General features: G+C 52.7%; 4 protein-coding genes across 4 annotated transcripts; 2 read left to right on the plus strand and 2 right to left on the minus strand.

Annotated features, from left to right (window-relative positions):
• Positions 1-2,550: 2,550 nt before the first annotated feature.
• Positions 2,551-7,801, plus strand: DCS_06784 (ABC transporter; the record flags this gene model as incomplete). Its single annotated transcript, XM_040804071.1, has 14 exons — positions 2,551-2,674; positions 2,735-2,817; positions 2,909-3,407; positions 3,481-4,047; positions 4,100-4,333; positions 4,400-5,238; positions 5,293-5,455; positions 5,520-5,843; positions 5,911-6,034; positions 6,102-6,173; positions 6,230-6,280; positions 6,329-7,111; positions 7,177-7,264; positions 7,310-7,801. The coding sequence occupies 14 exons, from the start codon at positions 2,551-2,553 to the stop codon at positions 7,799-7,801; spliced, it is 4,443 nt and encodes a 1,480-aa protein (XP_040654175.1).
• A 266-nt stretch (positions 7,802-8,067) lies between these two features.
• On the minus strand, positions 8,068-9,685 carry DCS_06785 (beta-lactamase family protein; the record flags this gene model as incomplete). The annotated part of the gene is made up of 2 exons (XM_040804072.1): positions 8,068-9,244; positions 9,324-9,685. 2 exons carry the CDS (start codon positions 9,683-9,685, stop codon positions 8,068-8,070), a joined length of 1,539 nt encoding a protein of 512 aa, XP_040654176.1.
• Positions 9,686-12,064: 2,379 nt separating this feature from the next.
• Positions 12,065-21,332, plus strand: DCS_06786 (non-ribosomal peptide synthetase; the record flags this gene model as incomplete). Its single annotated transcript, XM_040804073.1, has 2 exons — positions 12,065-18,391; positions 18,453-21,332. The coding sequence occupies 2 exons, from the start codon at positions 12,065-12,067 to the stop codon at positions 21,330-21,332; spliced, it is 9,207 nt and encodes a 3,068-aa protein (XP_040654177.1).
• Positions 21,333-21,592: 260 nt separating this feature from the next.
• Positions 21,593-23,811, minus strand: DCS_06787 (uncharacterized protein; the record flags this gene model as incomplete). Its single annotated transcript, XM_040804074.1, has 3 exons — positions 21,593-22,153; positions 22,332-23,394; positions 23,504-23,811. 3 exons carry the CDS (start codon positions 23,809-23,811, stop codon positions 21,593-21,595), a joined length of 1,932 nt encoding a protein of 643 aa, XP_040654178.1.
• Between the last annotated feature and the right edge of the window lie 527 nt (positions 23,812-24,338).

The following is a 24,338-nucleotide window of genomic DNA, read 5'->3' on the forward strand; positions in this document are numbered from 1 at the left end:
TTGGGGGCCTGAATGGTTCGATCGATCGAGACGTGGCAGCCGTTCCATTATGGGTGGCGGATTTCGATGCGATGTATGCTCATCATTCTTCATTGCTGAAAATTACTCTCCGATGCATGCTCCAAAGGCAATATTTCGATAAAATCTATCTAATGATCTTCTTCCTTCGGAATTGATTCTACATGCTGCACAGTGCAGTGGCAACCTGCCTTGGACGGGACATACGTTGTTTCGGCGCTCCGCTCCTCACAGGACAGAATCATTCCAAGCCATTAATTGTATGAGTACTTGTTGGCCATGGAATGGAATCAGTTGACCCCTGATTCAGGTAACCCTACTCTGCAGGCGGAAGGGGGACTATCAAACACATACTCCATACAGCTGTCTAATTTCGAGAACTGGCAGAGACTCCTATTTGCCATCACCCACGAGCAATTCCAACAGTCTAGTCGTCCCTTCCGCCATATAACTTGATGATTCCATGGGCCGAAACTCTCCAGCACCTTGACGTTTCGTTTGTCCGAGATCACCAAGATTACTCCCTTTAGGGTGTTCCTATAACGATCAGTGGCCGCCTGCTCAGATTCTGAAGAATATCTTTACTCCCCTCCCGAAGATTTGCATTATGTTTGCCATCGCTTTTCTAGTATCGAGCAACAGCTTCCTTCTTCCTCACGGACCAACAGTAAAGGATATTGGCGCATTTCTCATCATGATACAGGATCTACGTAGTTGGGTACCGCATTTCATCCTCGGTTGGATAGCCAAACGATGAGATGGACTCCTAGCAGTCACTGGTCAGGACGGCGCCGGGCTACAGATGCGGAAATGAGGCACACACAGAATCTGCACGCAATACACCTCCATAGCCGCTCTCTTCCCCCGAGAATATAGGTTCCTGCATCACGACATTAGCCACACTGGAGGAGTTGTCGTATCATCGAACCACGATACTCGCCTCTTCAACGTTCTGGATCGCCGCCTGTAGAGCGCCCGAGAACAATGTCTGGTAGAGATCTATGAATCGATCGCAGCACATGGTAAGGAGTGTGTTTGCAGGATGGTGCCGGTGATGGTATTGTCTGTCGAGTGAAGGCAGAGATCATGGACACAGTATCGAGTATGGTACGGAGTACACTAATTTGAATCATCGCCGTCTCGCACCGAGAGTGTAGAACCAGGAGTCGATCACGAATGAGCCAATACAATTCGCGTTCCTCATGCCATCAATTTTCATGCCAAGACATTCGCTACAGTTCTGTACACATTACGTACGAGCGCGGAGTACATGTAGTCAACTTGGACTTATTTCGATATAGGCAGCCACCCGTGGACGGCTTGCTGAGGCTGGCGGTGACGCCGTGTCTCGGATGGCATCAATGATACGACACTGGACGGCAAGCTGGGAAGTACAAGCACGAAAATTTGTGACGATGTGACGTTGAAGGATACAGGACCGAAAGGGAGGGGGGGTGTGACGGTTAATAACGGAGCGCGGCCCCCATTCTGCCCCTGAGCTCGAGAGAATACGCGGCGGCAAATAAAGCGGTTGAATTGCAATCCAGAAATGGAAAGGGACCCTTGCATTTCATGCATAGAAAGGCAAGTCATATTGGTCACAAACCGATGTTTGGGTCATCTGGCCAACCAGGCCAAGGATCATTGTCCCAGTCAGGTCTGTATTTGCGACCGTGCTGTTGCTGAGTTCATTTACTGCCTACCGACAACAGCCGGTGGGCGAACAAAGTGATGAGTTACAAATAGTAGGGAGCAAGGGTCACACATGGTATCACGACCGAACCTAGGCTCTCCTTCATCTACATTCTCACTCGCCGTGCCATGCGCCTCCGTGGCGATCCTTGGCTCACCAGTTCTTGATTCGTCTTCGGCCTGACATGCTTGTCTCACTTAACCCATACAGCATTCTCGTACTCGTTCGGCCGCGAGACATTTCATACATGCATATGCACCCTGGGCCTGTCTATTTCCCCTTACCCGTAACCGTAATCCGTACGAGGTACGGTGTTCGAATGCCTGCAGAGACGTTAACATTGGCCTCGGGTGAGACTAAATGAGATTCGAAATACGTATAGTCGTTTTCAAGCACCACCAGCACGAATTCTACTGTCACGTTGCACAAGAAAAATTCGCCATTGAATGCAAGAGTGCGTACTCCGTACATGCATACGTCATACATTGTGAGACAATTTTGCCACATTTGTCCACGGCAGAGCGCCGTTGCAGGTTCGGCTTGAACACCGTTCCGCGTTTCGGGATGGCGCAGCTCCTGACTCTGCCATTGGTGTGCTCCGTAGGCACACGCAATCCCATCGTGACCAATGCATAGCTGTACTCCGTATTCCTGTCGATTGCCTTCGAGTTCAAAAATTGTGCAACTTGGCCAGCTCGCTAGATGCCTCTTGTCCGTGCTGTGCCTTTTTCTCTTCCCCTCCCCTTTCTCAAGCCTCCCTCTCCCCCATCCCTTCCTCCCCGATCCCCTTATCATCGTCGACCAACGTTCAAACAATAGTGATAGCGTGGAACGACGCAATGCAGGCGGTCTTGGGATTGGTAACCGTAGGAGGCACTCTCCGGTACTACGCGGCAAAGCCTACGGAAATTGTGGCATATCTCGAGAATGGCATCGTCGACGTAGCTGCACTGGCCGTGGCTGGTTAGTCTCGAGATGTATTTGTTGGCTTGACCTCGTCCATTTACTGATATTAAATGATAGTCCTTTGGTGTATTTTCAGGCATTTCGCTCTGCGAAATGAGCCGTCAAAGGTTCGGCCGTCATGGCATCTTGCTTTGAAAATGGTACGAGGCCTTGGTCTTGAACCTTGCCATCGTCTTCTTCCGCTGACAATCCTGGCCGAAGATGGCATATCCCGTCTACGTATGCATACAGCTCACTGCTATGGCATTCTGGATCGACCTTGAACTTCCCAACTCGCCGCTTGCCATTATACGAACAGTGGCGAGAGTTGTTGGCTTTGCAGTGCTGTGGTATACGTCATACCGGGAACATACTCGCTCTGTTCGTCCGTCGACTGTGCTGTGTATTTACCTGGCAACTTCGATGCTTCTGGACCTTTCCTGCATCCGAGATGTGCTGCTTTTCTTCGGTAATCAAACACTAACTAACCTCGTCCGTGCCAGCTTTGTTCTGAAGATTGTCCTCTTCATCACTGAGGTGGCAGAGAAGCGGGCATATCTTCGGGACCAGTGGAAGAGCGAATCACCAGAGGCAACGGGAGGAATCTTCAACAGATCCCTGTATTTGTGGCTAAACGGCCTCTTAATGAACGGATATCGCTCCCTCCTGACCGTAGACACAATCACACCCATCGACGCCGAGCTTCTCTCCGCTTCGACTCCATCGAGCTTGATTGATCGTTGGGACCAAGGTTGGTCCAGCTGTTGCCTCTGTTGTTTATTTCATCCCATGAATTGCTCACATTTCATCCTCAACATCGACAGCCGATAAATCAGGTGGCAATGCCCTCTTTTGGACTTTCTGCGCACACTACAAATGGAGCTTCTTGGCCGGGGTTGTGCCACGCCTGTTGAACACGGCATTGAGTCTCGCGCAACCGTTTCTAATAAAGTCCGTTCTCGAATTCGTCGCACAAACTGAGCAACCCGGTTCCAGCTATACGGCATATAAGCTTATTGGAGGTTATATGATCGTGTACACCGGCCTCTCTGTTCGTCACCATGCATCAAACGATGCCCCCCTGCCAGAGGTCAAAGCTGACGTCCATTCACAGATGACATACGCCATATATGAGCAGAAAAACTATCGAATGCTTGCCATGTTTCGTGGCAGCTTGATTTCCATGATCTATGGCAAGACGCTGAAGCTGGCCTCCTCGGACATTGACGACGCAGAAGCCATTACTCTTATGAGCGCCGACATTGACCGCATTGAATCTTTCACCATTGCCCACGAGATGTACGCCAGCGTCATTGAAGCATCTGTCGCTCTATGGCTTCTGTTCAAGCTTCTTGGAGTCGCCATGATGGCGCCGGTGGTTTGGGTTGTTGGTACGATCATCTCTTCCCGCACTCTGGCTGTCGTAGTTGCTGATTTCTCCAGCTTGTTTCTTTATTGGCCTACCACTTGCTACTGCTGCAGGAAACGCTCAGATCCCATGGCTAGAAGCAATAGAGGACCGATTAGCGGCGACGTCCAAGTTGCTGAGCATGGCCAAACCCATCCGGATGACGGGCCTATCCGACATAATGGCGGCCAAGGTCCAGTTTCTGAGACAACAGGAAGTTCAAGCGTCCCGCAGCCATCGTGTGCTGGGGATCTACATGGCCATGTGGCGTACGTAGTTTCTTCCACATGCTTTTACGACTCAGCCGTTTTCTTCTGCTGACGCACGATCCCTAGATTTCGTCGCCTCCGGAATGGCGTCCGTTTGGGGCTTTGGAGCCTACATCCTTCTTGCGAAAGGGGGCTCGGACACGTTAACAGAAGGTGTTGCCTTTGCGGCGCTCAGCCTTTTCGAGATACTGGAACAGCCACTGTCGTCTGTTGTCGACGGCTTCGAGCTTGTCCAGACAGTCCTAAACTCATTTTCACGCATCCAGGAGTACTTGCTCAGCGATGAGCAGGAAGACTACCGGGCTGACTTATCGTCTGACACACGGATAACGGACCAAGACTCGGTGGAGCCTGTGGAAAGCGATTTGACGACACTCTACTCGAGAGATGGTCTTAGCTCAGACACCTTTGCCGCTGCGTTCAATGTCTCCGCCGGCTACCGTAAGAAGAATGAAAAGGCCCAAGATGAGAACTCGGACTCGGATTCGCTCGATATCATGAGCGACTCGGAGACGGACGCCGATGACGATATCAAGGATAAAGACCGTCTTGTATTTGAGGGGCTTAACTTTGAATTCCCACGGGGTAAAACCACGATCGTGTATGGAGCAGTCGGTGCGGGCAAGTCTACGCTCCTGAAACTGCTGTTGGGCGAGGTACCAGTTGTTTCTGGCTCAGTCTCTACTAATTTCTCCAGGGCGGCTTACTGCCCTCAGACGCCTTGGATCAGCTGGGGAACCGTTCAAAGCAACATAATCGGCATGGCACTACTGGAAAAGCAGTGGTACGATACCGTCATAGAAGCGTGTGGTCTCGCTGCAGACTTCATGGAGTTACCCAACGGCGACCACACCCCTACGGGTACTCGAGGCTCCCGGCTAAGCGGAGGGCAGCAGAAACGCGTGGTACGTTCGTTCCATCAATCGAAGTTGCCTCTCCATGACTAATAGTTTGTGCAGTCCTTGGCAAGAGCGCTGTATTCGCGAAGTCGAACCATGATACTCGATGACATTCTCAGTGGCCTAGACCGGAAGACAGAGCGGAGTGTTTTGGAGGCCGTATTCGGACCCAACGGTGTATTGAAGAAGCTAGGATCGACCGTGGTTCTGGCATCAAGCTCAGGTTCGTTACGGGAGAGATTGTGGCAGGAAACGAAGCACGTACTGAAAGTAACATTTACGAACAGCAAAGCACCTGGGCTTGGCCGACTATATTGTTGTCTTGGATGAAAAAGGGAAAATATCTCGTAGAGGCTCCCCAGAGAGCATGTCGGATATTGTTGAGTTCATCCAAGATTCCGAGATCGAAACCGGTCCAGGGGAAGGACTGCCAGCGAACTTATCTGAGACCCCCTTGCCAGAGCTGGAACTGCTCGAAGGTGAAATGAACGCCGGGCGCGGGGCAGGAGACACGCAAGTCTATTTATACTATGCCAAAATTGCCGGCTGGTGGTCGACCGTGGCCTTTGTCGTTGGATGCGCAGCCATTGTATTTGGTGTGACGTTTCCATGTAAGTTATCTGCCGCTCTCGGAGGAATTGCCACCGCAATCAAGCTGATGTTGTCACCCTCATTCAGCTGTTTGGCTCCAGTGGTGGACAAGTGCCAATGAACGTCATCCGAATGAGAACATTGGGTATTGGCTGGGCGTATACGGAGCGCTCGTCGGTGTCGCTGTGCTCGGATGCGCAATGGCAGATAGGTAACTCTCGACTGCCATATGCTATCATTTCTGTGCCATGGCTCATATGCTGACTGCTGCTGGGAAGCGTTTTGAATCTAGCAGTATTACCCGCGGCAGCGCAAAAGTTTCACGACGTCCTGTTGACTACAACCATGCGGTGTGTATCCAGGGGGTCCATCTCCATGGTTTGCTTGCCTAACTCGGTATCTGCAGGGCATCTACGTCATTCCTCACGTCCACTGATGCAGGAAATACTCTCAATAGGTAGGTTTACCCTGAATCCGCCAGATTTCAGCAACCAGGTAGTCGCAGGCTCTCACAAAGGTTAAGATTCTCCCAGGACCTCGAACTGATCGACAGCGATTTGCCCATGTCGTTGGACTCGCTTGTGTTTCATTTCCTTTCGGCCGTTGCTTCCATTGTCCTCGTTTGTACCGGATCCCTCTATATTCTCGCCGCAATTCCCGTCTGCATCTGCACCTTAGGTATCATTCAGGCCTACTATCTGCGCACATCGAGGCAAATGCGGCTCTTGGATATCGAAGCAAAAGCGCCCCTGTTTTCACAGTTCTTGGAAACCATTCAGGGAGCAGCCAGCATCCGCGCGTACGGGTGGACGCAAGACTATATCGACCGGAATGTCACCGCTCTCAACGACTCGCAGAGACCGTACTACCTCATGTGCTGCATCCAACGCTGGCTCACTGTTGTCTTGGATCTTTTCAACGCCGGGCTTGCCGTGTTGCTTGTTGCCCTGGCCACAACTGTGCGCAATGGGTCTACTGGTGTTCTTGGTGTCGCGCTCTTCAACATTTTGACACTGTCTTCGGCCTTTCAAACGCTGATCCAGGAGTGGACACGGGTCGAGATTGCTCTAGGGGCTATTGCTAGAGTGAAAGCGTACGTCAAGTCTGTCAAGGACGAGAATCTTCCCGGAGAGGACGGCGACTTGCCGGATTTCTGGCCGTCTGAAGGTCAGATTGTGTTGAAGAACATTTCCGCCTCGTACAATTCGACTTCTGAACCTGTCCTAAAGGATATTGACCTGAACATTCGAGCCGGCGAGAAGGTAGCAATCTGTGGTCGAACTGGCAGGTATCTACTACCCAACGCAACCAACCCCTTTACGTTTCGGATATGCGTACTAATGAATTCACCAGCGGCAAATCCTCACTTATTTCGACGATTTTGCGTATGCTAGATCTTGACTCTGGCACCATCATCATCGACGGTGTTGACATTAGCAGGGTATGTCGTCAGGACGTGCGACGCCGGATAACAACCGTCTGCCAGGAGGTCTTCTTTCCCCTAACGACAGTGCGCGAAAACCTGGACCCCCACGAGACGGCAAAGGACGAAAAGCTTATAGAAGCCCTTCGTTCGGTGCGCTTGTGGGATGTTTTCGCGTCGCGCGGCGGGCTCGATGGGGACCTGTCCGAAGATACTCTGTCGCACGGCGAGAAGCAGCTATTCTGCCTCGCACGCGCACTTGTGCAGCCGGCAAAGGTCGTCATCGTCGACGAAGCCATCAGCAGCGTCGATGCCGACGCGGACGAGCTCATACAGCAGGTGCTCCGTGAAAAGTTGCAGAACAGAACTGTCCTCGCCATTGCGCACAAGCTCGATTCCGTTATGGACTACGATCGAGCTGTACTATTGGAAAGGGGACGCATCGTCGAGTCGGGAAACCCGCGAGAGCTCATGGAATTGCCGACATCCATGTTTCGAGCCCTTTATGATAGCATGAGCCACAGCTCGTACGCATCCTCATCGTCAGATGCGTGACTTGACGCATTGACGAGGCAATATTCCCCTGTCTTGCCGTATGCTAGGGAGGTGCCATGACTCTTCTTCAAGAAATTTCACCATGTCCCCCGTGTCCTTGTCCTCCGATAGCACTCGCTGCTCGTGAAACTACTCGTTCCTGCACTTCAGTCAAGACCAGAGATTGGCGGTTAGTGTACTATAGTATCATGACTATCAGGGAGGCACGAGTTCTCGGTACCTGGTTGTTATCTCATCAGGCACATCACCACTTTGAGCCCTAGCATCTATTTGTTGACTCGATCAAACCATATATACTCTTTCAAAAATTCCTCCAACTGAAGACCTAACCTGACGGCAATGCCATTCTCGAGAATAAATTCAGCCTTGGTGGGAATCCCCTTTCTCTCCGTTCCCGCTTTCATGTATGCAATATACTTTGTCTGGTCACAAATGTGTTCAAAGGTCAGACAAAAGGCCATGGAGCGATCGTTTGCGTCGACAAACAGCACGCCGCCCTTTTCTCCCACCTGAAAGTGCCGGTATCCAGGATTCCAATACTCCCCTTTGTAAACGCTGAGGGGCAATTCCTGAGGCAGGACATCCGTGCCGATGCCGGGACACAGCTCTTGTCGCAATTCTTCCTCGAAGCTTGAGCTGGATTCAGCGTCGCTGCGATCGTCAGTGTGCGCTTGGGATTCCGAATCTGACTCGTCCAGGGTCGGGTTTGTCCATGGCCGTGCTGGAGAGCCGGAAGATAGCTCGACGACAGACTCGACGAATTGGTTAGTCAGCGAGTCAATAAGGTCGCCCGAGGTTTCCGAGTTGGTGAGGATGACACCGCCGAAGCTGAATTCGGGAACGAAGAAGTGGGTTGATCGAAAGCCGTCATCTGATCCCTCATGCCAGATCAACTTGTGAGTGCCGCAATGGCGAACCTGCCAGCCAGCGGCGTAGTAGGACGAAGCGGAAGCGGGATCTCCCGGAGCTTCCTGCGAGATTCGTTTCCTCAACAATTCCGCGTACATGTCCTCGGTGACGGGCGCTTGCCTGTTCATCACAGCCTTGACCCATTTGGCATAGTCATTTACGCTTGTCAACACTTTTCCCGCGCCCTGTGCCTCGGGGGCGTCGGCAAACGGGACGACCAAGTACCGCTTTGCTTCAGGGTCCCAGCAGTGACCGTCGACGATGAGGTGGCTGAGAGCTTCGGCGCGGGCTTGCGTCGGATGCAGACGGGTCGAATTCATGCCAAGTGGCCGAAAGATATTGTCACGGAGAAAGGCGGAGAAAGGACAGGCGGTAACCTGCTCGACCATGTAGCTTGCGGCCGTGTACATCATGTTGTTGTACATGTATTGCGTTCGGTTGGGCGCCACCAAGGCAAGGTTTCGAAGGTTTCGCGTGATGGTCCTTGCATCATCCGGCTGTGCGGCTTGGGGGCCAAAATACGACGAGTCGTGACTGGCGAGAGGTCGTCAGCGAGCGGCCGAGCTCCCAGGCCTTCAATCCACGGACCGTTGTCGGCATCGGTCGGGCTTACGCGGGCATTCCGGTTCGATGGCCTAGCACATCATCGACCGTCACGTGGCCATGATCCGTCCCGGGCATGACAAAGTCGCCCGGAAGGAGGCTTGACATGGCAGCATCGTACCGGACAAGAGGATAGCGGTCATCGCTCACAAGCATGGCGACGGCGGCTGCCGTCAGCGACTTGGAGGCCGACGCTATGTCGAAGAGGCTGTCGGGCGTGCAATCCCGGGAAGGCTCCAGGGCCGCTTTTCCGAAGGCCACAGATTCGATCATGTCGTCTCGAACGAGCGCGATGGCGAGACCCGGTACATGGTCTCGGCGGATGCGGTCACGGACGTACGCTGAGAAGTCGGCCGAGCGAAGTAGTTCCATCGCCGGTATCGTCCTGATGACCTGTCTGCGGGGGAGAAACTCAGTGGAGGAGGAGACCTTGCTTGCTGGAATGAGTGAGGCCCAGGCAGTTTGGAAATCGAAGAGACGGAGGTGCAGGTGGAAGTGGGCAGGGGCAGGAGCTGGGAAGGCGTGGCGAGATGCAACAAATAGGGAGAATCTTTATGCAGGGACATGCAATTACTTGCAGACTTGGACAAAAACGAGGATGCTGTAAGGACTCGTTCTCGTGCTCATGCATGCAAGTACGTGTACGTACAACCAAGTGCAGGACAGGGACGATGCCGTTCTCCTCGTGCTCTGCTCGTGATCATGCATGTACAGTGTACATGTATCTAAGTGGATGTGCATGAACTCCGTACTGTACTCCGTACTGTAGTATTATTAAATATTAATACAATCCAATATTTGCTTGTCCATGAGCAAACGCCTCCATCTACCACGGAAGAGAGTTTTGGTTACAGTACGGAGTACTACTGTAGACGTACCTGTTTAGTTCGTTTACAGGGGTAATACCTCCGTATTTACTCCGTAAGTTTTACAACTGTTCCCCATTTACATCTGTAGTATTATCCGTAATACTCCGTACTGTAATTACATTTATGTGTGCATTGGGCGTTGTGTACCTCGTACCAACCCCTATCACCTGTGACCTGTACAAGAATATATACTGTAAGTGCTGGGTACCTACTCCGTACCGGCAAAGGAACAAGAGCTGACACTGTTGTCTCGGAGTGTTGGTACTTATTTGGTATAATGGATTACTGCACTTGTACTGTACAGTATTACTTGGGTGTCCTTACTTTCGTACCCAATAATAGTACTAGGTATTAAGTAATTACATGTCTGGGGCATGCTACAGTGATACAGTAATAATTACAAGCAATCTCATTTTGGCACGCTAGCATCATGCATGTACCTTCACTTGTACGAAGTAAGAAATAATGTACTCCGTATGGAGTACTCCGTAAGTAATATATCGTTAGTAAACTCGCCATATTTTGTCAGCGGCTGTTCCCGCCTCTCGGAACTTCCAGTAATAATTAATAGTCCAGTACGGAGTAAGTCCAGTAATACTTACAACTAAAAGCACCACCAAGTCACCCTGACATCCATCCTCCTGTACTCCGTACAGTAAGTACAGTACATTGGACAGTACCCCGCACACTTGCATTTAATGATTCCGTAATATGCACCTGTAGGAGTTAGGCGACAAGGCGATATACGATGAGGCAGATGGTACCTTCTATTACTCCTTGCACGCCTTCTGCACTGTTGCACTGCGAACGTATGACGAGCGCAAACACGACAAAGTTCAAAGTACTGTGTATGAGCAAATACATCGACCCTACTTGCAATTATCAGGTTTGAAAGTTTACATGATTCACTTCAAGACAGCAGCCACCCCGCATATTTCATTGGCGGGGTTACCTCGGTCGTCTCCATGTCGATTCAACTTGCAGGGACCAATTCCTAGACCTGGACGGCTCGTCCACCAATAATGCGTTGCACCAGTAATCCTCAGTCGTCAACCCAGGGTCCAGCGAACGACGCCCGTGGTCTGCTGGGTAGCAAAAGCAAGCACGCACAACCAAACTTGAGCAAAACAAGAATGTTCAAGTGCCCTTTGTTTCCATCCTCTCTTCGGCCAAGCCAACGACATGCCCCCGTGAGCCTCCGCTCGTTGCTGTAGGAAGTCTCGAAGGAATCGCCTGCAACGTCAAATGCTCAGGCCGTCGAATAAAGTCGAAGAATTTGAGAAAAGGACTGATTTATGACAAGGAATCAAGAACATGGAGCCATTACCCACTGCATCCTTGCCAATTTCATGTGCTTACATGTATCTAGATCCATCCATCCATGTCAACCACTTTCATCCGCCTTTCCGTCGACGGCACGGGCTGGCCACGACGCCTGTCGTACTCGCTTTGTACATGGACGGCATCATTCGCATGCGGTCGGAATTCCTGGCTCTCCCTCCTGTCCCTATAGAGGTAGGATTGGCAATGGAGCGCGACAGGAGTGAGACTAGGGTTTGCTATCGTGCCATTCTGTCTCACCTACTCGCTCTACAAGGCTCATGCCCGTCCTCGCAGACTTCAGTTGATGGATGATAAAATGAAGCACGGACGAATCCATGCTCAGATGCTACTCGTCTGCGGCTTAGCGGTCGGCGTATGACCTAGGTGTATCTGGTTCACCACTTATGCATCGACGCGTTGCGAGAGCGCCGCCTGGTGCACGCCAGCTTCCACGCAATATCATGACCATGCTTTCCGCCTTCCGTTCGTCCGACCGTCAAAATTGAGCAAGGTTTCGCATCTACTCCTTCCACCACGAAAACTGCCAATACAAACCATCATGGCATATCAATCCGACTCAGTGACCACTTGCTGCCCCGCCAATGCGGCCCACGAGCCGAGCCATTCGTCCATTGCCGAGCCTGATGCAGTCGACAGTATCCTACCTCCACAAACCAACGCGGGGTCCAAGGGCAAGATGATGGAGAAGGGTAGAGTGGAATCAAGTTCAGTCTCGTCCGATGGCGATTCTGGCCTGGATATGTGCCTATCCGAAGACGACCTCGCCAGCTCGCTTGACCGCATCGCGAGAAACAGTGACACCTCATCAGCGACAGCAGATGAGGAGCTTTCGGCAACAGGAGAGCTCATGCAGTCCCTATGGGCTCAACTATTCCATGTTACCACTAATCGCTTGGACGAAAATGCCGATTTTTTCGCCCTCGGCGGGGACGTCACGAAAGCTCTACAGCTTACCAAGATGGCATGCAATCACGGTATCGCTATATCAGCTAGGGATATCTTTCAGCACCCACGACTTGCAGCGCTTTCGGTCCTGGCTCGGCCGATTCATTGCAGACCCCCCAACGCTGTTGCCCCCTTTTCTTTGCTCGGATCCGTCCATTCTGGTCATCTCCGTGCCCAAGCTGCGCAGCTATGTCATGTTCGGCTCTCTGATGTCGCCGACGTTCTTCCATGCACCCCTCTTCAAGAAGGCTTGCTGGCACTCACGCAGAAGAATCCTGGACACTACGTGGCCCAGTTCAGGTTCGAGATGGATGCGAGCATCAGCGTAGAGAAGCTACGTAGGGCCTGGGATCAAGTCGTGGCCTCCACTCCCATCTTGCGGACGCGCATTGTGAGCATCCCGAACCATGGACTTTTCCAGGCCGTCTTGGACCATGGGGCATCGTGGGCATCGGATGCCTGCCCAGATCAAGATGACGCAGGAGAACAACACATGGGCTTGGGAACCCCTCTGACGAGATTTTCCATCGTCGAGGGTCCGGCATCCCGCCGCTACTTCATCTGGCATATCCATCATGCTCTGTACGACGGGTGGTCCATGTCCCTCATGCTCAAGGAAGCCGAAAAGGCCTACTACGGCGAGGAAACAGCTGGTCTTGAGTTCATGGCACCTTTCATCAAGTATATCCAGGACCTGGACGAGTCAAATCTGAGGCAATTCTGGCTGGCCCAGTTTGCAAACATGCAACATTCTGACCTCCTCGTGAACGCCCTTGCAACCCCCCTGTCATCGCAGCCTCCCCGTCAGGTCACCCGTACAAAGTTGGAGCTCCACTGGGGTCGCAGTGAGTTTACGCCGTCGACAATGATTAGGGCAGCTTGGGCCGTAGTCATGGCTCGCCGGACCAACTCGAATGAGGCGCTCTACGGCGTAACCATGACAGGCCGCCAGGCGGAAGTGCCTCGAATCGAATACATGGCCGGGCCAGCCATCGCCACCGTTCCCTTCCGCGTCATTATTGACTGGGAGAGCAGTGTCGGTCAGTTTCTGTACGCTGTGCAGCGCCAAGGAGCGGACATGATTCCGTACGAGCAGACAGGTCTTCAACGAATCCGGCGAATGGGAGGTTCTGCCGCCCAGGCCTGCGCTTTCCAATCCCTTCTGGTCGTTCAGCCAGCCGAAAAGGAAAAGGCGGGACATTCTGCAAAGTTCAGGCCCTTCATGACCATCGTCCAGTCAGACGACACAGACTCTACTGATCCAGATCGGGAGCGGGATTGGGGAACGTACCCAATTGAAGCCGAATGTCAGTTGGGCACACACGATGTGCGTCTGCAGATTGACTTTGACTGCAGCTTGGTGCAAAAAAGCCAAGCAGAGCATATTACTCAAATGTTTAATCAGGTTCTCCGTCAGCTTGTCGACCATGCCCACGGTCAAGTCAGCCTCGGGACAGTGGCCGAGGCGGCTCAGCCTGCCGTCATCGGCCTCGACTCCATCCGAGCCTGGAACTCCAAAGTGCCCGACACGGTAGAAGACTGTGTGCATGCCAGATTTACGAGAATGGCAGCGCGACAGCCTCTGGCGCCGGCGGTTTGTGCTTGGGATGGTGACCTCACCTATCAGCGCCTCGACCGGCTTTCGACAATCGTTGCCGGCCAACTTGTCGATCAAGGTGTGTCCGGTACATTGGTTCCCTTGTTATTCGAAAAGTCTCTTTGGATGCCAGTTGCTGTGCTTGCCGTGATGAAGGCTGGCGGCGCCTTGGTCGCCTTGGACATGAAGCAGCCGGAAGAACGACTCTCCGCCATTGTATCTCAGATTGACTCGCCCTTGCTGCTGTCCTCTCGACAAAACGCTGCTCTGGCGGGGAGACTCGGCAAGAAAACAGTTGTTATCGAAGGCAATGCTGAAAAATATCCTACTTCATCAACCACTCAAGATACCAATACTCGCCTCCCTACTGTCAAGCCCAGCAGCCTCCTTTATGTTGTCTTCACCTCCGGTACTACCGGAAAGCCAAAGGGCGTCATGATCTCGCATGGCAATTTTTGCAGTGCCATAGCCTATCAGCAGCGTGCACTGGGATATGGTCAAGAATGCCGAGTATTTGACTTTGCATCCTACGCTTTTGACGTTGCTTGGTCCAATCTCTTCTTCTCCCTCACATCCGGGGCATGCCTCTGCATCCCGTCAGCCCTGGAGCGAGAGAATGATGTGGACGGCTGCCTGAAAAAGTACCACATCAATTTCATGGATCTCACGCCTTCGCTTGCGCGTACCATTGGCCGTGATGTGCTCTCCAGGCTGTCGACCATCATTCTCGGCGGAGAAGCGAGCCTCCCGAGCGACGTCTCGTTGGCAGGCGGAAATACCCGCATTATTAACGCATATGGCCCTTCAGAGTGCACGCCAACATCTCATCTCACTTACTTAAAGGATGACGCCATAAGCATTGGCCATGGGGTTGGAGTGTGCACCTGGGTAATCGACCCCGATAAACCTGATTCCTTGGTATCTATCGGTGTCCCTGGCGAGCTCTGGATCGAGGGGCCGCTGGTCGGTTTGGGATATCTCAACGATTCGAAAAAAACGCAATCCGCTTTTGTACAGGATCCTCCATGGCTCTTCTCTGTGGCCAGACGAAACGGAAAGTTGTACCGAACAGGTGATCTTGTGCGATACAGGGATGATGGTACGATCGTTTACATGGGAAGGAAGGACACTCAAGTTAAAATCCGAGGCCAGCGAGTCGAATTGGGCGAGGTCGAGACTCGCCTGAGACAGCTTCTAGTGGCTTCATCGGTCGCCCAGGTCATTGTCGAGGCGACGCAGTCTGCAGGCTCCAAACACACTGCGCTGGTTGCCTTTATTACACTTTCTAGGGCCCAAGAAATGACGGAAACAGCTCACCACCTGGCTGTCAAAGAAGCCACCAACAAGCTGGCTGATCGGCTGTCCAAAATGCTACCATCATACATGATTCCAGCGGCTTACTTTGCAATCCGCGAAATTCCCATGACCACAACTGGCAAGGCTGACCGGCGACAACTTCGCAACATTGGCGCCTCATTCTTGCTAGAGCTACGCAACGCTTTGGAGATGAAGGACGCCCCAGCCGAGATCTTGAACGAAACGGAAAGTCTTTTAAAAACGGTCTGGATGTCAGTTCTGAACCTTTCAGCTAAACAAGCCTCCATCAACACCACCTTTTCGCGGTTGGGGGGCGACTCCATCTCCGCAATGCAGATAGTTTCGCAGTGTCGACTTCACAACCTCGGATTTACAGTTGGCGATATTTACCAGAATAACACGATCCGCAAACTTGCGTCCCATTGTAAGTCTGCTTGTAAATCAATAAATGGACAGGTGGAGCAAGTGCGTGTCGACCAAGAAAGCAAGGAAGACGCCGCGGGACTCTTCGACCTCTCGCCAATTCAGCAGGCCTACTTCGATTCCTACCCCGATGGTCTGAACCACTACAATCAATCCTTTTTGTTGGATCTTGGCAGAAAGGTTGATTACGATGTGCTCCTTTGCGCCATACAAGCGCTCGTGCGGCGGCACGCGATGCTCCGCGCTCGCTTCAGACAGGAGCCAGAGGGTGAGCGTCGATCTTGGAAACAGATGGTAGTCGAGCCGGGCCCGGAATCATTCTCATTCGTCCAACAATCCGTAGCACATCAAAACGAGATAGAGTCGATCGCTCAGGGGCGACAAGAACGGCTCGACATTTGCAAAGGTCCCGTGTTTGCCTGCGACCTGTTCAACCTTCCCCATGGCGGTCAGATAATTCTTCTGTCGGCTCATCACTTGGTTGTCGACCTTGTTTCATGGCGCATTATATGGAACGAGGTAGAGGAATTTCTTATGCTCGGCGAATTACGATCCCCAGAGCCCTTGTCTTTCCGCTCCTGGTGCGCCAAACAAGCCAAATTCGGCCGCAACCTATCGCCGCTCAGTGTGCTCCCTTATGCCATCCCTGAACCTCAGCTCGACTTTTGGGGCTTGTCACCAGAAGACAACACTTTTGGCCGATGCGAAGACATTGACGTGCTGTTGTCCGCGTCGACAACAGAGCTTCTGTTTGGCAGCAGCAATAACAGCCTAAGGACGGAAGCAGTCGATCTCATCCTCGGTGCACTCTTCTATTCGTTTCTCCATACTTTCCCCGAGCGTGGTTTGCCTCCCATCTGGATTGAAGGCCACGGCCGAGAGCAGTTTGACGAACACTTCTCGGCGGATGTGTCTGGCACCGTTGGATGGTTCACCACGCTATACCCGCTTACAATGTCAATGACGTTGAACGATTCCATTTCCCACGTGGTTAGACTTGTCAAAGATACTAGGAAAAAGGTTCCGGGCAAGGGTCAGTTATTCTTTGCTTGCCAGCATTACAGTGAGTCCGGCCGACAGACGTTCCAGGGCCACAGTGTGGCCGAGGTCGTGTTCAACTTTACAGGGAGATTTCAGCAGCTCGAAAAACATGACAGTATTCTTAAGCAATCGGATTCAATCCGAGGCACAGACTTCAAAATCTGCGAAATTTCCAAGGATGCACGACGACAGGCCATCATTGAGCTCAACGGCGGAATTTCACACGGTCAGCTTGGCGTCACTTGCAGCGTCCCTATGCACGCGCGCCATAAGCTTCGCATCCGAAACTGGATTCACAATTTTGCCGAAAATCTCGAGTTCATCGTACAGACACTTACAGATGCACCAACAGGGTTCACATTGTGCGACTGGCCTCTGCTTGACCTATCATACGGTGGCCTAGACACGCTGTTAAATAACCAACTTCCAAGCATGGGCATCAGTCCGGGGGGCATTCAAGACATGTATCCCTGTTTACCTCTTCAAGAAGGCATGCTGCTCAGTTCTGCTAAAGGCACGGCCTCTTATGACACTGTTACAATCGGCCGATGCATACCCGCTGGGGACAACGGTGCCGCGGTGTGTCCGGCAAGGCTCGAGGCTGCCTGGAAGAGGGTGGTTGGCCGGCACACCATTTTGTCGACGGTATTCGCCCTCCACCCCGAGGGAAACGGATTTATCCAGATTGTGCTCAATGGCCCGCCCGTGCGCGTTTTACGTATCGAGACCGAGCTCGATTGTCCGTCGGAGGCCCTATCTCGGATCGAACAACCGACATTCGCAGCCAACGAGCCACCACATATGCTGGTCATATGTGAATCCAAAAAACACGAAGTTTTCTTTGGCCTTTATATGAGTCATGCACTCACCGATGCTCAATCATCCGCTACGCTGCTTCATGAGCTCGCGGCCGAATATGTTGGTGCTGTCTTGGAGCCTGCCCCGGCCTTTTCTCAAGTAATTCGCTTCATCAACAGTACGTCGCAAGCCCAGAAGCTGGGTACATGGTGTTCACTACTTGAGGGTCTTCATCCATGCATATTTCCGGTGGCCTCTCCAATTCTTGGGCAAGAGAATCAAAACACATCAAGTCGGGTTTTCTATGCCTCCAGGCGCAAATTTGGGATTTTGGAATATTGCAAAAAGGCAAAAATCGCACCTTCTTCGCTTTTGCAAACTGCCTGGGCCATGGTGTTGTCCCATTTCACGGGCATGCACGACGTGTGCTTTGGATACATGAGCTCAGGCCGAGATGCCGTAGTCAACAACGTTGATGGTCTGGTTGGACCTCTGGCGAATATGCTCATCAGTCGAGTGGATGTACGACAGGATGCAAGACAGGTTCTAAAAGCGACCTCGAATAGGTCCGAGGAACATTTAACTATTCAGCATGCTTCCTTGGCACAAATACAGCATCGACTCGGTATGTCAGGAAAACGGTTGTTTAACACGTCTCTTTCCATCAGCCATCAGAAAGCAAAGGCAGCCGGGAGAGATTCGAGCATCACAATCGAAGTCCAAGGCGGCGACGACGTACACGAGGTATGTTTATCAAAGCGACATATTCAATCTTGATATTGAAAAGCTCACATTATGTGTACAGTTTGACCTGAAGTGTAATGCATCTTTCGATGGGGCCCACACAGACCTTTCCCTCGAGTTCAAGCAACCGCTTATCTCTCAACAGTCCGCGAAAGCTGTTTACGACGTTTTCTTAAAGGCCGTTGAATACCTCTTAGCCATTGATGTTGCTGAAATGAATACAGTAGCATTAGATGATAGAGAGAGTTTTGAACATGTCGACAACGAAAATACCTGCATGCAGTCGCTCTCCAACAGCTTCTTCAAGTACATCACGGGAGAAGAAGTGGCCATGGCATCATCGTTCTGGACATCACAATTCATTGGCCTTCAGGCATCTCACTTCCCCGTATTGCCACCAGCAGATCACCGTCCAGAGATTGATAGCGAAATCTGCTTGTCCATGAGTGGGTTGGATATAAGTTCTGGTGAATACGCGGCTGAGACACTCGTCCGAGCGACGTGGTCATTGTTGACAGCTCGGATCATGGGCTCAGAGGAGAGTATATTTGGTGTCACAATACCAGGCAACTACGGCCCCATATCTTTACCAAATCGGAGCATGATCAGCGCCAAAACGCCCATCAGCAGCTTTCTCAGCGAACTCCAGGAGCAGAGCATCGCAATGGCACAGTTCCACCACATGGGCATAGAGCGAATACGCCGCTTAAGCAAAGAGACCGACGCTGCTTGCAACTTCCAGACACTCCTCACAGTCTATGAGCCCGTGACAGCTGCTGAAGATTTCAAGGCATCTAATGGCAATAAGGGGTATGACGACTACCTACAGGAAACGGGCAAGTATGTCATGGTAGTTTGCGTTCGGCCGGGGGCTTCCACAACCCAGCTACACATCCAGTTCGACTCGCATGTCGTTGAAAAATACCAGGTTGAGCGAGTCGCAGAACAGTTTGAGAATGTATTCTGTCAGCTACTGAACCTGGGTAGGCGGCAAGAAAAGCTTGGGGATATACGTGTTGCAAGCCTACAAGACCTTGTCGATATCTGGTCATGGAACAGCGCGCTCCCAGAACCGGTAGAAGTCTGCATCCATGATTGGATAGTACAACAATCCAAAGAACGACCAAAAGCTCCTGCCATCATGGCATGGGATGGAGACTTGACATACGGGCAACTTGATCATTTATCATCCAAGCTGGCAAATCAGCTGGCCAGCAAGGGTGTAGGCAGAGGCAGCATCGTGCCAATCTGTTTTGAGAAGTCCATGTGGATGCCAGTTGCCGCGCTCGCCGTCATGAAGGCTGGCGGTGCTTCGGTTGCAATTGACACCTCTCTGCCGGAGGAGAGGATCCGTTCGGTCACGACGCAAGTTTTTAACAACATGACGAGGACAAAGATTATATTATCCTCAATTGCGAGCGGAAATCTTGCCCAAATGCTGGGAGCAGACGTGGTACTGACCGTGGCTGACGACCTGCACAAGGAACGCGAGACGGCGACTCTCGAACTGCCGATGTCGCAGCCATCCGATGTCCTCTACGTCGTGTTCACCTCTGGCAGTACGGGAAATCCAAAGGGCGTCGTCATCACGCACCGGAACTTTTCCAGCATCCTGGTGCGCCAGCGAGATGCGTTTGGAATCAACAGCAGCTCACGGGTGTTTGACTTTGCATCCTATGCTTTCGACGTTGTGTGGCTCAATCTCCTCAAGACTCTGACAGTAGGCGCATGTCTTTGCATCCCATCGGCGGCCGAGCGCGAAGACGACCTTGGCGGGAGCCTAATAAAATATGGCGCTACGGTCGTGGATATGACGCCGTCGCTGGCCCGCATCGTCGAACCGAGATCGGCGCTCTCGACGCTCTCGACGCTCATCTTGGGTGGCGAGGCCGTTTCGCCTAGCGATGTTCACCTCGTAGGGGACAAGACGCTGCTGATGGTTGCGTACGGCCCTGCGGAATGTACACCTAGCAGCACAGTCATGGACATGTCCAGATCGAGGGACGCCGGGATCGGCCGAGGGTTGGGAGCCTGCACATGGGTGACGGAAGCAGAAAATGCTGATATGCTAGCACCAGTCGGTGCCGTGGGCGAACTTTGGATCGAGGGGCCAGGCGTCGGTATCGGCTACCTCCACGAGCCAGAAAAGACGGCAGCAGTTTTCGTCCAAGATCCAGTCTGGCTCATGCACGGCTCCCCTGATGGCAAGGTTCCCGGCCGAAATGGCCGGGTCTACCGCACAGGCGACCTTGTGCGGTACAAAAAGGATGGAAGCCTACTCTTCGTAGGGCGCAAAGACACTCAGGTCAAGATTGCCGGTCAGCGTGTTGAGCTCGGGGACATTGAATACCACGTTCAACGGGCCATCAAGCAGGCTTGGCCGCGAGGAGCACAGGTCGCCGCCGAAGTTGCACAGCCGCAAGGGATGGCGAGCAAATACGTCGTCGCCTTTATCAGCCTCGAAGGCACCCTGTCGTCCGGCGAGCATGCCGAAGCGGTTCGAAAATTGACCGCTGACATGCGGCAGGGATTGGCAAAGGCGCTCCCACCATATATGATCCCATCCGTGTACCTGCCGCTGCAGACGATTCCCATGTCTGTGACTCGAAAGATTGATCGACGGCGTCTTCAAGAGATTGGCTCTGCCCTCACTTCCAAGGACCTACGAACGCTTGCTCACGCTTCAGGCGAGACGCAATGTCGCGCCCCAGAGACGGATGCCGAGCGGACAATCCAAACACTATGGGCCGAGATTCTTGGCGTGGATCCGAAAGGCATTAGTGCAAACGATAGCTTCTTCAAAATTGGAGGAGATTCCATTGCGGCCATGAGGCTGGTTGCCAAGGCACGGGACAAGGGTCTCAACTTGACGGTTCGACGCATCTTTCAATGCCCAGCCTTGTGTGACCTCGCCGTCACCGGTGCCTCGACGAGCAACTGAATCCTCGATGGTGTATATGAACAGAGGTTCTAGAAAATCGCGAGTAATGACGGCGTACTCCTGGCCCTCTCCGGGTCTCTAGCTAGAGTCGGATATACACATGTATAAATGAGTTGGTAACGATGAGAAAGGCGGGAATCAGGCTCGTCCATCCACATGACCCATCTTCGTGACTCCTTGCCCTCACATTCCCCAATACGTCAACCCTACGTTCTGGCTCGCTCCGAATCTCGCACCAAGGCACTTGGCGACAAGGAATATCAGCAGAATGTACTGGCTGTCGCTGCCATGGAGAAACCGTAGATGACAGCGCAGGCTATCCAATCCATAGTACCCCTGTTCAATACCTGGACGAGGCCAGACTGCATCAAGGCGATTCCCACGCTGGTGCCCACCAGCATCACCACAACCATGCGCCCGGCAAACGTCGGCATGATGGGAAAGGTCGTTATGGGGACGAATAGGGCGACGAACATGGCCATTCCCAGCTGTACCAGCTGCGTTCCGAGATCATCTTGTCCGCGCGCCAAGGTCGGATTGCTTGAAACAGAATTGCCAACGATGGATTCTGGTGCGTGGCTACTCGTTGGCGGGAAAACTACTTCCTCATTCCGAGGCATTGGGGTGATGCCATCGTCGGCATTCACGTCACCCGTCATCCATTCATCTCTTGCCAACAAAACGAGGTCATCGGCAACATCTAGAAACTTGGCCTCTTCCTCTGCCAACAACCTGCCGTTGGCAAGGTAGGATTTGTAGTTCTGGATCTCGTCCAAGGACGGCGGTGAAAGATTATGCAGCTTCCGAAAGGACGATATAATCTTGTCTAGACAGAGTCAGCCGAGGAAAATACGAAGAAACTTTTGTTCAAGACTTGCTGTACTGCTCGAGCTTGTAACCAATCTGGCCCAGAACCTCTATCCGCTGCTGGCACAAGCCACTGGTCGACCAGCGCTCGAGGCGACGAGAGGCAGGAAAGATTCCATAGCCCCGCTCTACCGTGTCTTTCGCGTCAAGCGCGCGCAGCTCTTTCTCCAGATCTGCAAGATCAGCCTGCATATACAGCAGCAATCTGTGATTGAGGGCCTCGAAGCGGCGATATATGGGCAGAACGGGTGGACCGCCAAGGCCACCAACCAATTTGGCGGCAATGAGCTGATAACCCGTCATCGGCGCCATCTCTGCACCATAGTTTGACTGCTGAAACACACTGGGTTGTGGACGTGTCAACGGCATGCTGGACACGGGCGCGATGCTCTGGGCCTTGCGAGGAGAGCCAAAGGTGGGCGAGAACGCATGCATCGATTGATACGCGTTGGTCACCGATGGTACGGTGGCGATCCTCGAGCCTGCGGCGTGATAGTCGCCCATCTCGCGACTCCCGCAGTCTGCTTCCGGGGCAGGCTGGAGGGTGCCTGCTGGCGAATCTGACACGAGATAATCCAGAGCACTCGGACGGCGTCGCGGACGGGGGGTTTGATACGAATTTTCCGTGTCCTTTTGTCTTGGAACAGGCGTTCCACTGCACTCGCTGCGCGCAACTACCGTGGGGGGCGGTGCTCGTGTCACCGTCGCTCCACTCGTGACAGTCAGGCTGGCCCTTTCCAGTCTTGTAGGCGTGAGCAGCGCTCCGGTGCAGGACGGGACCGAGGATGACGAGGATGGGAGAGATTTCTCTCTCGCCACGCCATTGTCGGTGCAGTCTTCAACAGTCACCGCCCGGGGTCGTTTCTGTAAAGGCAAGATGCTGTCTGAACGAGGCACATCTCGCATTTCGTCCGCCAACGATTGAGCCAATTCGGGCGTCGTCGGTACATGATCCATTCTGTTGAGGTTCACGCCCTTTGAGAGAGCCTCTGGAGATTCGGCGGCCCTCATGGCCCAGGTTGCAACTACTTGGTCTGGAAGCGGTTGTTGGTCGTCGTCATCCTTGGACACTGTGTCGCGTGACGGGCGCGTATCGGCCGCGACGTCCGCCATGTATTTTGCGTACGGCGTCTCATCCAGCTTCGTGTCCATTTGGTGCGAATAAAATGACGCCATCAACACCACCTTGGCCGGCCTACGGGGGATGAAGTAGGATTAGGGCCACTCACACACTCACCTTGTCTAAGTAGTGCAGAAGTATTCGGCAGGGCCTCGACAAGGAGAGTGGAAACAATGAAATAAACCAGGGTTCGTTCAGTGTGTCATAAAGCTCTCGTTCATTGCGTTGCAGTGAACTGGTGACGACGTGATTTGCTGGCGCAACTTGAACTGAGTATATCGCTTCGGAGACGGTAGGTTTTGGCGTCCCACGGGGTGGTACGACTACTCGGATGGGAAATGGAAAAGAGAGCACATGGCTATGGGCCAAATTTGCAGAGACCATGTTGGAATCCTGATGGCCGTATCCAAGAGAGCCATCAGTCCAGTGCTCGTCCCACGCTGCCGAAGATGGGACGTGCGAATTGTGTGATGGGGGGCGTTGGGCGCCCATAGAGGTACGGGTACTGTTGACGGGTTGGTTGCACGGAGGCGTACGAGGCAGAGCAAAGTTGATGCCCAACGAGGGATGACGTTCGCACCATGTTGCTGGTACAGAGGGCTTTTTTTTGCTGGAAATGCAGGGATGATGTCCAAGTGATGGGAGGGAAACGTCGAGGCCGGGAATCCAGGTGATGTTGGACGAGGTACAAAGTACCTGTGAGGCTTAGCAGCTAACGGACAGGAGAAAGGGAAGGTACGGGATTTCCACCGGGCCGGTGCGTTGCGCACCAATTGGTGGTGCACGGGATGGATGGAGTACAGAGGGGTGGCAAAAATGTCGATTCAATTTGTAGGAGTAGCGCTACCAAAACTGAACGAACACTTTTGTCAAGTGACTGTACTCCGTACTCCATAAGCACCAGTACTTGTACGGAGTATTACAGGTACAACTAGTACAATATTTGCTGGAGCTTGGTTGGACACCAAAACCTGGCAACTCATGCCATCGCCAACTGCCATCCCAGCTCGACATTGCGC

Source organism: Drechmeria coniospora, chromosome 03 (assembly GCF_001625195.1).
Source record: "Drechmeria coniospora strain ARSEF 6962 chromosome 03, whole genome shotgun sequence".
Classification (NCBI taxonomy): Eukaryota; Fungi; Ascomycota; class Sordariomycetes; order Hypocreales; family Ophiocordycipitaceae; genus Drechmeria; species Drechmeria coniospora.